This window comes from Trachemys scripta, chromosome 14 (genome assembly GCF_013100865.1).
Source record: "Trachemys scripta elegans isolate TJP31775 chromosome 14, CAS_Tse_1.0, whole genome shotgun sequence".
NCBI classification, from domain to species: domain Eukaryota; kingdom Metazoa; phylum Chordata; order Testudines; family Emydidae; genus Trachemys; species Trachemys scripta.
The window spans coordinates 27,160,753-27,177,926 of record NC_048311.1 but is presented as its reverse complement, the minus strand read 5'-3'; the positions used below and the strand labels follow the sequence as shown (position 1 = coordinate 27,177,926).

The 17,174-nt window shown below is 36.7% G+C and overlaps 1 protein-coding gene across 9 annotated transcripts in view; it reads left to right on the top strand.

Moving 5' to 3' along the window:
* The window catches only part of BPTF (bromodomain PHD finger transcription factor), a 94,849-nt gene that overhangs the window by 52,905 nt on the left and 24,770 nt on the right, over positions 1–17,174 (top strand). For 4 of the 9 annotated variants that reach the window (XM_034790571.1, XM_034790565.1, XM_034790572.1 and 1 more), the window contains 11 exons: positions 562–697; positions 1,971–2,222; positions 3,744–6,153; positions 9,052–9,176; positions 10,088–10,216; positions 11,056–11,206; positions 11,990–12,113; positions 13,844–14,090; positions 14,535–14,696; positions 15,813–15,964; positions 16,959–17,082. In XM_034790571.1, the coding sequence (XP_034646462.1) occupies positions 562–697; positions 1,971–2,222; positions 3,744–6,153; positions 9,052–9,176; positions 10,088–10,216; positions 11,056–11,206; positions 11,990–12,113; positions 13,844–14,090; positions 14,535–14,696; positions 15,813–15,964; positions 16,959–17,082 (4,012 nt within the window). The remainder of the gene's footprint in view (positions 1–561; positions 698–1,970; positions 2,223–3,743; positions 6,154–9,051; positions 9,177–10,087; positions 10,217–11,055; positions 11,207–11,989; positions 12,114–13,843; positions 14,091–14,534; positions 14,697–15,812; positions 15,965–16,958; positions 17,083–17,174) is intronic. The other 5 variants (XM_034790573.1, XM_034790566.1, XM_034790574.1 and 2 more) reach the window with 3 other exon arrangements.

Here is a 17,174-nt window from a genome sequence, read left to right as displayed (position 1 = left end):
ACAATCTTTGTAAACACGCCAGTGATCATTAGAATTAGTGTCAATAGAAGCTAAAATTGCTGGAGATTTCTTCCCCTTCGCCCCTCAAAAAAACCCCAGACTTTCTTACAACATCCTTTCATCCACCAACTTCTCCCTTCCCTCCAGATAAAAACCTTGGAGAACAGATAGGCTTCACAGCATGAGCTGAAGATTAGCAAATTGGGTCTTGGTGGAAAGCGAATTCTAGTCAATGACCTTTTGCTGAAAACACCTAACCTCCAGCTGCATCACTGTTAAATTAGGATGCTGTAAACTGGAGTCCTTCAAACAAAGCAAGATCACACGAGGGAAGAAGTAGTCTCTCAGAAGTTACCAGCACCCAACTCATTTAAATGATTAAGGGGGGCTATTGATTTTTATTCAAGAAAATTTTCTTTTAGCCTAAAGTATTGTACTCCTGAAAAGTACTATGTAAGTGCAAAGTAATAGTGTTATGGTAACTTGCCACACTTCTTTAAATCCATCTTTAAAGGTTTCAGTAAATCTTTTAAAAAATTAATGTTGTAAAATATTTAACAGGTTTGGAAACAAAAAGGAGAGGAATATAGAGTAACAGGATATGGTGGTTGGAGCTGGATTAGTAAAACACATGTTCATAGGTTTGTGCCTAAATTACCTGGAAATACTAATGTCAATTACAGAAAAGTGCTACCAAGTAAGTGAACCTTTCTTTGTTTTCAATTAATAACATACTACTTACTGAATTTAGTAGACTGCATTAAAATATCCCAGATAAATAGGCTTTGTTCTAAATAGCGCTCTACGTAAACTTTGGGAATTTGCTGTTGCCTTTTTTCTGTATAATGCGTGTATTTCAGCTGTCCCGCAAAATTGACCATTTATGTTAAATTGGCTCATTTATGAAGTTGAGGCAGTTTGTAGTGCTTATAAATGTGCATCTTCACATCTGCTTTGTTCATGGACAATCTATGTTGAAAAATAGCATTCATAAGCTAGTTATTGTAGATATATACCTGTTTTCTATATTAAATATTGTACCATTACCCAACTTGATTTGGAAACCATAGTTTTGCAGTGGGGAAGGAAACCATTCTCTACAGAAATCATGATACGGGTCTTCAGTTTTTGTGAGCAAGCAGTCTTATGAATGAACGTGATATAAGCTCCGTTTGGTACTGTTGACCCTTAAAAGTGTCTGTCTGCAATTTTATTTAGAAAAGTAGTAGTTTGCAAATAATCTTGGATTTCCTTTTAAATATTAGAAAATTGTGGGTGAATTTACTGCTATGAAACTTTTAAAAACATTTTCTGGAGTCCACAAAAACATGCAGGCTTCCTCTGCAGTATTACTTGTGGACACAGCCTTTGGGTTGCTTTTGTAACAGCTAGATTGGATTATTATTGCCTCATGGAGTGCAGAGTGACAGTCAGGTACAAAGTCTTTGCCAGTTGGATAGTTGGGTCCATCCAGGGCTTAAGGTGTATAGGCCAAAATTAAAAAAAAAAAAAAAAAAAAAAAAAATTGGAACTATCTTGAGACACTGTAAAGGGGCCTGATTTTCAGAGGTGGGTGCTCAGTTCTTTCTGGAAATCAAGTCCTTTTAAGGTATCTCACACTGGGCTTCCAAAAACACTAGTCACTTTTTAAAATCCAGACCAAAGAGCCCAAGCCTGCAGTGGATGGAATTTTTACCATTTTCCAGGATTGGGCCCATAGCATACATGTATATAGTCAACATTTGAGCCCCTTACTTGAAAGTATCACTGGAGTGTTGGGTTCTCTTTCTACATATTAACCATGACACATGGTTAATTTTGATTGCAGGAGAGATGAAAAGGTAAAATATTGTACATGATGCGTGTAAAATGCAGGAAATAATGTAATTAAATCATTAACAATGTACAGAGTTATTTTGAGCAAGTTAAAACATTTAAAACTTTCTACTTTTTTAATCTATTGCTAATAGCAAAGAATGATGGTACCACTGAAAATGAGTGTGAATTGGATAAAAGAAAAAGTCCAGCAAAAGTAAAAATAGAGACTGATTCTTCTAAAGAAAGAAAAAAAGATTCTCATGATCCACAAGAGAAGGACCAAAAGGAAATAGAAATTTCTGAAACCTTGGAGAGAGTCCAAGTAAAGGAAGAAAACAAAATGAGTGAAGAAAAGGTGGAAATTGATATGAATTCTGAAAACTTAGATCATGCAAAAGCTGAAGGTAATACAGACATTTTTCAGACTTGAATGTGACATACCAGGGTGCAGTCCAGACCAGTGAGGGACTGTTTACCCCTCCCCTGCAACCTTGGGTGCCGTACAATACCTTGCTGGTAGTAGCTCCCACCTGGGCTGCTCACAAACAGCCTTCCAGCATGCAAGTCACACCCTGAGTGTCTGTGTGTCACTGCAGCCTGCCAGCCACACTTGTGTTACACTCTGGCTCTCAGCAGCCTGGGCTATGTTAAAGGGTGACCCCAACATATTCCCAGTCCCAGATTTTCCCCCAGAAATATATGTCTTCTAATGCCCAGCCCTCTCCTGGAGAGTCTGACTATATTAAGCCCATTACTCTTTTAAGGGAATAATATACTGCCTTAAGTGGAGTCACCCAGACACTTCAAGTTAAACACACTAGATTAGATAAAACAATAAAACAAGTTTATTAATTACAAAGAGAGATTTTAAGTGAGTACAAGGAATGAGGCATAAGAGTCAGAAATGGTTACAAGAAAAATAAAGATAACTGGCTTTCTAATGCTAAATTTAAACTATTAGATTCAAGTAAAGTTTCTCACCAAGTGTTTCCAATAGCATTACTGACCAGAGTCTTCAAGTCAGCAACTGTCCCCCCAGAACCCAATGGCTGTTTTCTTTGTCTTCTCAGGTGTGGAAATAAGATGGGCAGGGGGGAAGGGAGAGGAGGACCTCTTGGGGTATTTGCCCCTCCATTTTATAGTTTCAGTCCCTCTTTGAAAGGCAGTTCCGGTTGAGAACCGAGAGACGAGTCTGGCGGAGGAAGGAGATCGCATGCTGTTTAACTGCTAAGATGCAGATCTTTGTCCCTGCCCCCCTTCCTTGTCAAAGAATGACCTCTTGATAGGTGATGGCCCATCAGCTTTGTTGACACCTGGCTGGGGCGTCAGCTTGTCTTTTGTGTTTGAAAAACTGGTTTAGCCACTCCCTAGATTTATCTGAGAAACACTCTTGAGTCATGATTTCAGCTTATGTTCATAACTTTACACACAATATTGCTATATGCATTTTACTATATTACTGATCAACAAATTGTGTTTTCAAGTGATACCATACAAGCATGCCTTGTACAGAGATTATTACAATAGTGTGTAGGGTGTGTGAATACAAGGATGCATTCTCTCACACACACTCTCTCTCTCTCTGTCTCCACCTAGGATATATGTTATATATTTTTATGTATGTTAAAGCACAAGAAACCTTTTAACAAATCCTTTTTAATTTTGAGAGTCTCTGGCGAAGTTTTTTGACTAGTTTTTAGTCATTGTATTTCATACTACTTGTCTGCAGTAGTGTACTGTATGCAAATGTCTTAAGAGTTTTCTGCTTCATGTTTTTCCTAGCCCAGTTAATGTTTATCCAGCCCTTTGTGTAGTGCTGTAAATGCTGTTATTACTTTAAAACTTCATGTAAAAATGAAAGTTATTTATTGTATTATGTCATTACTGAGAGGTCCTACTGATTCAAAAATATTTATTGTTCACAGTGGAAAGAGAAGTTGATTGTGAAAATAGAGCCATCAAGGAAGAACCCATGGAGATAGATGATGTAAAAATTGAATCCCCCACAAAAAATGAGGATATTCACTCTAAAGCAGATTTAATCAATGTCAGCGAGGGGTTTCACTTAAGGACTTGCTACAAAAGAAAAGTAAAAACATCAAAATTAGATGGACTACTTGAAAGGAGAGTAAAACAGTTTACGCTGGAAGAAAAACAGCGCCTAGAAAGGATGAAGCTGGAGGCTAGTTCTAAACCTGTAGGCAGTAGATCTGTGAGTCCACAGAAAAACATAGATGAGCCACAAACAACTAAAGCAAAAGAAGGAAGCCAGATACACATGTCTCCCCAAGACAGAACCCATATTTCAGGTAAGATCCAAACTGAAGATTCAGTACAGGACTGCTTGCCAACCAGCAGTACACCTTGTACCAAAACCTGTGAACCAGACCAGCCTTCTTTGCCTTCCATAGACAGACTGACAAAAAGAGAAGGCCGAGTACTGGATGATGCCTCTGAAATTCAAAATTCAGTTCAGAACATCACTAAAGAAGGTGATTCTGAACCAATCACTACTGATAATAGTCCAGGACAAGAGGTTCTTAAAAAGAGAGAGAGTGAGAATCCCCTCATGGATGACTTAAAACAAACACACACAGAAGATATAAGCAAGAGTGGCACCTTAAACCATGAAAAATCTTCAGAACAAAAAATATTTAATACCACAATGTCTCAGAGTGAATGTGAAAACCCATTACAGCCAGTGGTAACTGAAAGCAGCTGTGAAACAGATGTTCAGCCCATTGCTGAAAAAGCAACCTCAGAAGAAAAACCTGAAAAACAGGTCTGTGACCCAGAAAATAATTGCATGCTGAAAAGCCATTCTGAACCAGTGTCCCCACAAGAAAATGAGGGAAAAGATATGGCTCAGAAAAACACAGATATTAAAACAGAAAACAAGATTTTATTTGATCAGAAACAATCGTTAAAAAACGAGCTAACTTTAGAAAAAACACCTGAAAGCCAAACTCCTGAACACATGGGTGGAGTAAATGTTAGTGGTGATTTATTGAATTCTAAAGTCACTGAAGCCAATGGTGAAAAGCAAGATGAGGAACAGAAAATGGAAGCAAGTACCATAAACAAATGTCTTGATCAGCTGAATCTAAAAAGTATCACTGACAAAAAGAACAATAAACATGGAGAAATAGAGACTAAAGTGGAGAGAGAGAAATCGGTGGCATTTCAAATTAATGGAAAAGACATTAAGGTATTGTCAAATGAAGAATGCTTAATGAAAGATACCTGTGATACTAAGGCAGGGAGTGATATTGAACCTAAAGTCAATAATATTAGTAAATCCATTCCTGAACATGAAATAAAACCATTGACTATTAAAGAATCCTCTGTAAAACCATTCATGAATGGTGATATCACTATGGAGGATACAGATTTAAAAAATAACTTGGATACTAAATCATGTTTACAAAGTTCTGCAGAGATTGGTGGTGAGTCTGGAGAGTATCCTCTGCTTCCAGATAAAATGTCCAAGTGTGTGCAAAACATTGGAGAAAAGCAGCATTCTCTTGAAAGATCCAGCTTTGTTGATAGTGCTTCTACGCAAGCACAGCTTTCCTGTAAAGAAAATAATGTGATTAGTGAAGTAGAATCCATGGAAACAGAAGCCATTGAGGGTAAGGAAGTTGCACCCTCACCAGTAACTTCTTGTGAGGAATCTAGCTTGAGTAGTGACTTTACTGATCAGAATGGCCTGCAGATGTATAATAAAGTCGAAAATATCAATGGAGAAAATAAAACAAAAAATAAAACTGTTATTACAGAAGTGACCACCACAACATCAACTGTTTCCACAGAATCCAAAACAGTGTTTAAAGTAGCAGAGTTGTCAGCCTTCAAGGATGATAAACAAACCATGGTGTCATCTACAGAAAATTGTGCCATTTCCACTGTAACTACCACCACCACTGTAACTAAGCTTACCGCACCTGCTGCAGACAGCAATGTTGATGTCATCTCTGTACAGGAGCACAGTAAAACTGTGATTACTACAACAGTAACTGATTCATTAACTATTCCAGGAGGCACATTGGTGACTTCCATGACTGTGAGCAAAGAATATTCCACAAGGGACAAAGTGAAGTTAATGAAATTTTCGAGACCCAAAAAGACTCGTTCTGGAACAGCCCTGCCATCTTACAGAAAATTTGTTACCAAAAGCAGTAAAAAGAGTATATTTGTTTTACCCAATGATGATTTAAAAAAGTTGGCCAGAAGAGGAGGGATCAGAGAGGTTCCCTATTTCAACTACAATGCAAAACCTGCCATGGATATTTGGCCGTATCCATCCCCAAGACCAACTTTTGGTATCACTTGGAGGTACATACTTAATGTTTATCTTTTTAAAGAAGAATTTGGGATGGGGTGAAATTAACTGTAAAGATGGAAGCAATACAATAGGCATGCCAAAGGTAATTTTTTATTGACTTAAGCTATATCAAAATAGGGCATTCTTATTCCAAAATAAGCATCCACACACAGGGTTTGCACTGAAATCACTAAAGATGTGGATTACAGGTGATGTCAGGCTTGTCTCTATGGAAAGTTAGTGCACAGCAAACTAGGGTGTGAACGTACAGCACACTAGCTACTCCGGCGCTACCTCTTACTGTGCTCAAAAATGCCCTCTGGCAGTTTAGCTCTGAGCTAAACCGACGAGGGTGCTTTAAGTGCTCAGTAAGAGTGTTTATGCCAGGAAGATAGTGCCAGAGTAGCAAGAGCACTGTAAATTTACACACTAGCTTGCTGTGCACTACCTTCCCCATGTAGACAAGTCCTTAGTTATTTTTGTTCCCCATGTTGACAAGCCCTGAGCTGCCAGTTTTTGGATGGATCCAAACAACACAGAACCAGAGTTTAAAACAGTGTTGTAGCAAGGTTTACCATAAAGGAAAAGTGATCCTGTCCACACTAGACAAAAGTGGTGGAAATAGATTTAAATGGAACTGATTCTCAGGCTCTGTTTAAAGGCCATGGAGATGGAACCTCAGTCTTATCTATAATTGGTGAATAGGTGGAATAACTTACCTGTTGGAACAAAATAGTTCTGAGACTGTTTATAATGCAGAAATAACCATATTTAAACTTGATTGTGGCTCAGCTGCATTAAATGTTTTCTTGTCTAGTGTTTTGGTGGTGGTGTGAGGGAATGTTATGACCATTTTTAAGGTCCCATGTTTTTCTTTCAGTAGTCTATCTACACTAGATAGGATGCTTAAAAATAGATGTCAATCTATACTAGCATTCTCATAGGTGAAGATGCAGTAGTGGGAAATGTAAGAAAAAGTTTAGTGTAGACACAATTTCTATTAAGTTTAAAATGTAGTTATAAATTTATTTTTTATAGCCTGTGTGGATGTAAGATATGCTGTAATACACTTTTAGCCATAACCATGTTTAAACATGTTTTTGTGTATGTAGACAAGGTCTGAATCTTATTTTCTTTCAACATCCTAATTTTCTTGATTTTATGTGAACATTCTTTGTAACACACAACTCTTCGTACAGTTGGGCTTGAATGGTATATGGTATCTTGTAGACTTGCCTGCTAAAGCTGTTCCATAATTTGTATATTTCCACTGCGTATCCACAGACTCATATGCTTTAGGGCTTGGTTCTGCTTCCATTCAAGATGATGGAAAAACTCCTATTAACTTTAATGATGCACGATCAAGGTTTTAGTGAGAATCATCTTAACAACTTTAGTCTCTTCTCCTGACAAAATGCTTACTAAGAATCATTCTAATTGCTCTGTCTTCACCTTAAAAGAAAAGATGATCCAAATCCATTATTTCAAAAAAGCAATAACTGGTGCTGAATTGCATTATGAAATTTTTTTTTATTCATTCTTGATCTGTTTCTACCGCTCATTATTATTTGCAAAATCTTCAGTATTATGATCAGGCACTGATATTTTATCTTTGATATTTAAATCATAAAAATCATTGTTATAAACACAGCTGAAAAGTGAGTTTCTCTGGTGGGGAGGGATTTGCAGATTCCTGCAGAAAAATCTTCACTGCAGTTTATGGACCTGCAGAAATACTGTTAATTTTTCAGCTTAGTTCAGTGAGAGAAGCCCCTAATTTTGTCCCTGGATACGCTTCAGATAAACTCCCAGCTTCAGAAATTGGTCTTAGCCACTTTGTGCTAAATATGAATCCTTCCTGAACTGTCAGACCTTGCTTAGATCTCAAACAAGGCTGCATTGTCCCTACCTATCTTTTGTATGTGCTGTCTGTTAAGTGCCATATATTTTTCCTCTGAGTGGTATTCGATGGAGACATTCTTTTGGTCAGCCCCTTTTGCATGTTCCTCCAGCTGCCCAGTGGCATTCCTGCAATGGCATGTAAATAACTTGATAAAATTCTCTCCACTTCATTAAAATATGTTTAATCTACCCCCCCACTTCCCAACTCATCACCTTAAGATGAGGTGTATTTGTGCACACATATTCTTTACCCACTTCCTAAGAGAATTCTGTATATGCTTTGTCTGTAGGATTTAGAAATCAACTCAGAGAAACTTTTACAGTTAGGCCCCCCACAGTGCCATCAACAGGCTACTGTGCCTTGCTGCAGACACTTTCAAAACAAATATACACTATGCATCCTTCTATGGCTTTACAGTCTTAGTTTAGAAAGTGCTAGGTTTTTAGCCTTGCAGTTTGTTCTGGACCATTTAAACACACACCTACTAAGAGAAGGACCAGTTTCATTTACTTATGAAGAAAAATGGAGGTCTTTATTTTAAGCTTTCCTAATTTTGACCTCATATGTCCTCTAATAAAGATAATTCTACTCTGTAGCACTATAGAATATATAGATGGTCATGTTTCTTGCACATGTTTTTTTTTTCCGGGGGCATGTGGAACAAAAGATATTTCTGGAGGATACAACAAACTAACATTGCAGAATTTAGGGGTGTTTGGTACAGCATCTTATCCCATTGTGCCATGAAGTACATAAGGGAACCCGTCATGTATCCAGCCTTGATCCACACATGCAATACACACTGACATCAATGGGAAATCTTCTGGAGAACTAGGGCAGTATGAGTTCCAAAGAGTTTCAGGAGCTGAATAAATTACAGGTGTTCATGCTACTTAAATACTGAAAAGATAAAATGAAAACCCTTTGGTTTGTTTAGTCATTAACTTAATGTATTCAGTTTAAAATGTAACATTTTTTTTTTGTTTTTCTTTGTGGCTTGTTTTAGATATCGACTTCAAACCGTGAAATCATTGGCTGGGGTGAGCCTTATGTTGCGGTTACTCTGGGCATGTTTAAGGTGGGATGATATGGCTGCAAAACCCCCACCTGGGGGAGGAACTACACGCACAGGTAGTATTTCTTATAAGCTTTTGCCTTTTTTTAAATGAATAGTTTGTATTAATTTAGGATATTGGTACTGAGAGTCTATCTATAAAAGTGCAATATGCTACACAAATTTCAGTTGGTTAAAATCATATAAAATTAACATTATACAATTTATACCTATTGCTATTTTACTTATTTTGAGTATTTTGGAGAAATGGATGAATCAGTTCAATCTAAATGCCTTACTTTTCTGTGTATGTTTTTGAAAAAATGTAACCAAAAACAAAGTATGTAAGGGTTGCTTCCAAATGGTTACTTCAGAATGAGCATCTGAGGTTAAGAAAAATTTTGCCCACCTTGGGTGAAATCCTGGTTCAACTGAAGGCAGTAATGCCAGGTTTTTACACCTTCTTGCCGGTGATTGTGTTACTTTACAGAAGGGTGGGCTTTAAATTTTCCTCTGACAATCAAAATTGGCCAGTGTGTGAGGTAGACAATATATTCTGATATTACACCTCCTGTGTTTCTAAGAATGGACTGTCTCTTAAAATGTATTTCTCTGGTTTTTGTTTACTCCAAACCAGTCGGCACACACAATCACTTATTTCTGCCATTTTTAATTGCAGTATTCCTTGATTTCCTCACTATAGCCCATATTTTCAAATCAGCCTGCATGCTTTTGTGCATGCCTTATTTCCATGTGTACAAGTCAGAAGATGTGTGTACACATGCCTTCATGCATGTACAAGCAAAAGCCCAGTTTTTGAAATCTGAGCCTGTTCATGCAGAAACTTGAAATAGCTTTTTTGGTTGCCTATGAAACTCAATGGATTATTGAAAGTTATTTCTCCACAATTGTCTTTATTTCTCATGAACAACTTGTTTACTTTTTATTTTCTAACATAATACATCATATTGGGATTAAATCACTGTAGAAACATCTGAAACTGAAATTACAACAACTGAAATAATCAAACGGAGAGATGTTGGTCCTTATGGAATTCGTTCAGAGTACTGTATAAGAAAAATCATTTGCCCTATTGGTGTACCAGAGGCTCCAAAAGGTATGCTTGTTTATAAGTCTTCAAACGCCATCATAAATTTTATAGAAATAAGTTTAACCAAATCTTCATGGTAACCCTGACCGTCTAAGGAGAGGGCAGTGTTGCACAAATTGAGATAAGTATCCATTCTCCATTCAATTGTGTTAAACAAATCAATCTAGTCATTCTGTTAGATTTATTATCTTAAAGCCAAAGGCCTTCCTGTTACAAAATGAGATTAGCAAAAATGAATGTGGTAATATACAGTAAATCTTCTTTATAAGCAGGATATCCTGTCCTTAATATGTTAGAAGAAAATTATCAACTAAAAAAAGTTAACCCAACTCCATATCTAATCTACCATATGATATTGTAGATACAAGTAGGCTACAACTGAAAAACACCAAATTTGTGTATGTGTATGTATGTAATATTTACTTTCTCTGGATTTTTAGTAGCCATGCTTTCATACAAAACAAGCTAAAATGAACCTACCCCTACAGATCTTTAAAACTGTAGACATAACTATATTTTTCTCCTGATTTCATGAAAATCTAACAGCCCTCCTAAATACAGTTTTAGCTTCAAACTTCCTGTAAATCAAAAATAGCTTGTGGATCTATTATGCTTATTATAGATTCTTGGAGTATAATGATACTCAGATTACTTTAACAATTAGGTTGGAATTTTTCAAAGTCTTCAGCTTTGGCCTAACAATGCTGCTATTGAATTCAGTTTGTCTGAAAATTTTACTCTGAATAACCCCCATTTTCAAACTGCAGAATTTGTGTAAAAATTGACAATAAATAACTTTAAATTTGGATCTTTTATTTTAATGAATGTTTGACTTTTCTCTAAAGAAACTCCTACACCTCAGAGGAAAGGCCTTCGATCAAGTGCATTGAGGCCAAAGAGGCCAGAAACACCCAAGCAGACAGGCCCTGTTATCATTGAAAGTTGGGTAGCAGAGGAGGAATTGGAATTATGGGAGATCAGGGCATTTGCTGAAAGGTAATTTCACAATTTAAATGAAGCATTTTAGTTTGTGTGTACATTGTTAAAAAAATGCTCCAACCAGATTGCCCAAATTATGGGTGATACCCATAATGAATAAAAAATTAAGCTTTTAATGTTGTCTTTGCTTTCTTTTTTAAAAATGGACAAACTTAGTTGAAGGAGCAAGTTACTAGTAATGCCAGAAACTAATTTAATTGTGGCAGATCTATAAACCTACACATTAATTTTGTGTTAATCTAGTATGTAGTAACTAAGCAAACTACTATTTGGCTGCTTTATGAAGTAAACAGTGTTGTGTGCCAACAGATTATTTCTATGCAGCATGAGTCCTTCTGACATGCACATTACTTACTAAAACTATAATGGTTTTAAATCATTCTGCAGTATGAATGAAGCAAATGTGTCCCTTAAAACAAAGGGTAAAGTCAGCCTTTAAGTCCCAGAGTGTGTACACAAGAAAGGAATATTCACAGTGCTTCACATTTAGAGGAAAAGTTGTAGTTAGACCTTTATCTTGCTTTCCTAACAAAATGCTATTGTTTTGAACTGTTGGTGTTATGCATAAGGTGGTGTTTTCAGTCTCTCAAAAATAGTTATAGACCATAGTCTTGATAAATACCTTCTTTGAAAGGCATTGCATTTATTTGCTTTAGAATATTTCAGGGAGTAGTCGAAGAAGCAGGACTAATTCTCAAAACATCAGTTAACCTGGATAAAGTGAAATAGCTTTTTTCGTGTACAGTAGTAATTTTCTCTTTGGTTGCTTGTCTTTGGCAGGGTGGAGAAAGAAAAGGCACAGGCAGTTGAGCAGCAGGCTAAGGTTAGTGAACAGAAGAAGGCTGAGGAATTCAAGGCCCAAATGGAGGTTCAACTAAAACAGCAACGATTGGCTGCCCAGCAGGTGGGGGAGCCATTAGTAGTCCCACCTGTCAAAAAGTTTGCATTGTTAGTCTGCGTACATCCAAACACAGGAAATAAAGTATGCCTCTGTAATGCTATTTTTCAAGTATAATTGTAATTTTTCCAGCATATATACAAACTCAACATTCTGGAAAGATCCCACTGAGATATTAAATATTGTCACTTATTGTACGTAATACATTCATTATTTTGAAGTACTGGGCTCTAAGAAGGATTTTTTTATAATTGTCTTTCAGTTTTGTAGACCCAGTTTAGATTGTGTCCAAAAAAGTTTTTCTTCTCCTTTTAAAAGGAGGATGTGAAATAGCAGCCTCCAGGTGAGATCTGAAGCATTCCACGATCTGATGGAAAGCAGCTTCAGCAGACAGTAGACTGTGAAATTGGCCAGATTAGGTTCCATGCTAGAATTAAGACAAAACTTCTGATTTTGTCCTACCCTGAGTTTGTCTGGATACAAGCACGGAAGGGGAGGGTTGTGTTTTAACCTGCTAATTAATAATACCCAATACCTGATTGCAGGTTGATTTTATTTTATATTATTTTATTTTATTTTTTTGCACCCTGAATGTTACAATGAAGAATTGTACAATTTTTCCAGAATGGTTTCATTTTTCCTTTTGTTTTCTTCTCTACAGACAATACATTTCTCCCTGTTAGGGATTGATACTACAAATAGTATTTTAGAATTATCTAAGCATAAAATAAAATGCAAACCATTAGTTGACTTACAAACCTCCATTACTTTATTTTCTAATGTTTCTGCTATTTTATATCTTAAATCATTGGTATTATTTATTCACTTGTAAATAGTGAAAAAGAAATAATGTTGGTGCCTTAGCAGTTCTACCCACTTTTCCCAGTCTTGCAGTCAAGATTCAAATGGATAAGGAGCACTGCTCAGCGTGAAATATATTGGAAAACATGCAAATTACAATTGGCATTATTGAATTGCTTGCAGATAGCCATCTCTCTAAAATAAAAAAGCACCATTGCTTATGACAGTAGCAGCATGGGAAGCCTACTGTATGTAAGGGATCGTTGAATATGGTTTTGAGTAGGCTGGAGATTGGCTTACAGTCAGGTGAAAAACTTTAAATAATATTCTTTTGATGATGGTAAATTAGATAAAGTAGAAATGGAGCTATCTTCACTTTGTCACTTTAGCAAGATAAAGCTGCAGCCAGCAGTAAATTCAGGAAAGCCAACCGTAATTAAAAATTGAGCTATGGGTAATACAGGTTTGCTTCTGTCATTGAAATTGATGAAAGCCACGGACACATACTGAAACCCAAAATATGGGCATATATTTTCAGACTGTAGTTTATCATGCTAAAAAACCTTCTACCTTTTGATCTTTCATATTGCTTGCTAGTCTGAGAATAGTGAATAAATGTACTGGATTGACTATGTACAGCATTCAAAAGATGCTATATATGTAATAATTTTGTGGTATGTAGCACAGTGGAATGTATACCTCTGCAATACAGCAAGTATTTTATGGCAAATTATAATATTGCATGTATATGTCAATTGTGATAGCGTGATAGCAATCTGTAATATATTCTGCTTCAGTAATTTAGTATTTAGATTTGCTAGATCCTGTTCACATACCTTGTTTTTCAGTGGGAAAAATTAGGTATTCATCCCTTGCAAAATCCACAAATTTTAACTGTTCATTCGTTCATTGAGTTTTTCTTCTAACTTCTATAGAAGCGACTGGAACAACAGAAGCAGTTGCCTACAACAGCCACTACGGTCACTACAGCAAGCAGTACTGCAACCACTGCCTCAACTCCACAGAAGGTTGTGGTAGGCCCATTAACAGGCCCAGTTCCTACTGGAACCAAAGTAGTGCTTACTACTAAAGTGGGCTCTCCAGCTACGGTAACATTCCAGCAGAACAAGAACTTCCATCAGACTTTCGCTACCTGGGTTAAACAAGGCCAGTCCTCGGCAGGTAAATGATCTGTGTGTCACTAAAAGAACCTGTTGTTAGTCACTGCTTCTATAGCACATCACCTTTTTCTCTATAATATAGCAATATTGGGATTTAATTTCTGATCTTTGTGGTTAACTTTGTTACCAGTTTGGGAGGGGACTGGGGAACAATTCTTTTTGTCTAAAGATGAATGTCCCATCCTTAGGCCAGTATTTTTCCTGCATTCTCAAGCCAGATTTTCATTTCTGATCTGTGTCAGTTTTATCTGTATGGTGAAAGTGTTCTGTGCATAAATTCACTGTTTCAACAAACCTTTAAAAGATATAATGGGGGGGGGAAATGATATGACATATTGAAAATTGGTTGTATAATAGCCTTCCAGTTTTACTCTCTACTACTTAAGAAATAGTCATATTTACTAATAATAATAAAGTTCAAAAATTGACTTTCTTATTTCAATAGCTACCAGCACAGCTGCTACATCAGCTACAACCATTGCCAGCACAGGTCAGACGTTCCAGATTGCAGGCACTCCAGTAACTATGGCAGGCAAAGTGATAACAAAGTTGCCTCTTCCAGCAAACAGCAAGATTGTTGCCGTCAATGTGCCATCAACCCAAGGAGGTAGGGGGAAAAAATATATCTTCTAACTTTCTAATTCAGATTGCATTGACATTATTTTCCCAGTGAAATAAAATGTGACTTGTCTCTTTAAAGAAAAAACACCAAAACTGGAATAAGTCTCTATAGCTTTTTCTTTGCTACCCCCCAAACAATGGCAGTTGTTTTCAGGCAAAAAATGTAGGTTTGTATCTTAAATTTCTGCCTGCTCTTACCCGTGACCTTGGGCCTTGTACTCTGAGTCCCATAGTGCATAATCAGAAGCTCTAATTTCTTTTGACAACCTAGAATGCAAAATTCTCTTTTCCGCCTCTAAATTAGACTTCAGCAAAAGGATTTTTTTTAAAGTGTTTCAAAATAGACTTAACTGCTAATTGTTGTAAATAGTTATTCCTTAGAAGCTAGTGTGATTCATTTTACTGATCAATGAAGTAGTGTTGGATCCTTTTCTTCTTGATTGGAAAAGACAACATGACATTTTGTGAGCTTGTGGATGGCATATCGCTTCTTCGCCAAAGAAAAATACTCATTCCTCCATCTCTATTTTATTTATATTCGTATAATATCATTTGTATAATTTGTATATATATGATTGTTGAAACAGTGAATTTATATTTTTATCTATGAAAAAATCATGGAGACTGCTAGCTTTTGACGGTGCTTTTTTTAGGCGGATGAACGGCACTTATCGTACTCACCTGCTCCATGAGTTTGAGGCTCTTTGAGATGTTTAAATAGGTCACTTGGAAGCGGGGAGGCATAGCCCATCCATATTTAAACACGTGTAAATAATAAATACTTGTATATGGCACCACACATGGGCAAGAGCCTCATCGTAAAGATCAATAGAAAGGTTCACAACTCTGAAGTATCATTCTTTGCCCAAATCCTTTTAAAATGTCTGTGGATTGGTATTGTGGAGGAAGTTGTACAAGCAACAGAAGAGGTAATGCTACTTCCCTATAGAATGTGAAGAAGTTTCTGTCAAGAGACTTTGACAGAAGTCCAACAGAAGTGTCATAAAAACGTAGAGTGTGAGTACTGGACGTCAGTGTGGCGTTCCTATGATTTATTACATTTGCAATTTTTTGTATTAACAGATTAATTCTTTTTTATTAGGTGTTGTTCAAGTTCAGCAAAAAGTGTTGGGTATCATTCCATCAACTACAGGTGCAAATCAACAAACATTTACTTCATTCCAGCCAAGGACAGCGACTGTAACTATTAGGCCAAATACCACAGGGACTCTAGGTACAACATGTACTTCACAAGTAAGATGTTTTTCTGAGCTTTATCAGTTATATTGGGTAAATACATTGGAAGTCATGGAAGGGTACATGGGCAAACACAGAAACAGGATCCTACATGCATATGCAGATGCCCAGCAAGTCTAATAGACACTTAAGATTTCAAAATAGGATTTTTAATAGGATTATTGAATGATTAAAGTTTTCAAAGGTTGTGCTGTGTTGCTATGTAAGAGATGCAAGTTTTGATTCAGACTAGAAATAAGATTGTACAGTGCCTAGCCTAGTACAGTGGAATCTTGATCCATGGCTAGGGTGCCTAGGCACTATGGCAATACAAATAATAATGTGCAAATTTAACACAAAGGGAAATTAACGGTTGGAATAATTTACCTAAGGATGTGGTGAATTCTCCTTAGGTAAATTATTCCAACCGTTAATTTCCCTTTGTGTTAAATTTCAGTGTAGTCTTTATATCAAGACTGGATATGTCTCTCAAAGATATTCTGTAGCTCAAACAGAAGTTATGAGCATGAGGTAGATGCTACTGAGTGAGGTTCTCTGGGCCTATGTTATGCTGAGATCAGACTAGATGATCATAATGATCCCTGTTGCCTTGATATCAATCTGATTCCTGGATTCAGTCTCCCACTTCCTAGGCTGGTGTTCACATTTGGTCAGGGTGGGAGGATAAAACCACACATAATTTTTTCACTGATCAAGGAGCCACTTCCATGTTGTCCTTCTTGGCTTTTGTCTGGTCTCTACAACATAGGACCTCATAGCACATAGTTTTAATGAGGAATTGATGCTTATCAGAGCTAAGAAACTTGTCAGGAGAGTAAATAAGACAGAGTTATGCTAAAGTCGGCTTTAACAAAATTTTCAAGCGTGCAACATATAAATATATGAGCTACTTGTATCCCTTTATTTCTCATTGTTTGTAAAGAATTCAAGGTTCAGCAGGATATGCTCTTTTTGAAAAGTTTTGTGTTTGTTCTCCTTTTGCTGTTTCTAGATAATGCCAGGAACACCGCTCCGCCCAGGTATGACAGTAATACGGACACCACTTCAGCCATCAACATTAGGAAAGGCCATTATTCGAACACCTGTAGTGGTGCAGCAAGGTATTCTTCCATCCAGTAGGTTCATTTTAATTACAAACTTCCAGTGTGTGAAACCATGGTTTGTTTCTCCATAAACATTTTATGTATCATTCACCCTAACTCAGAAA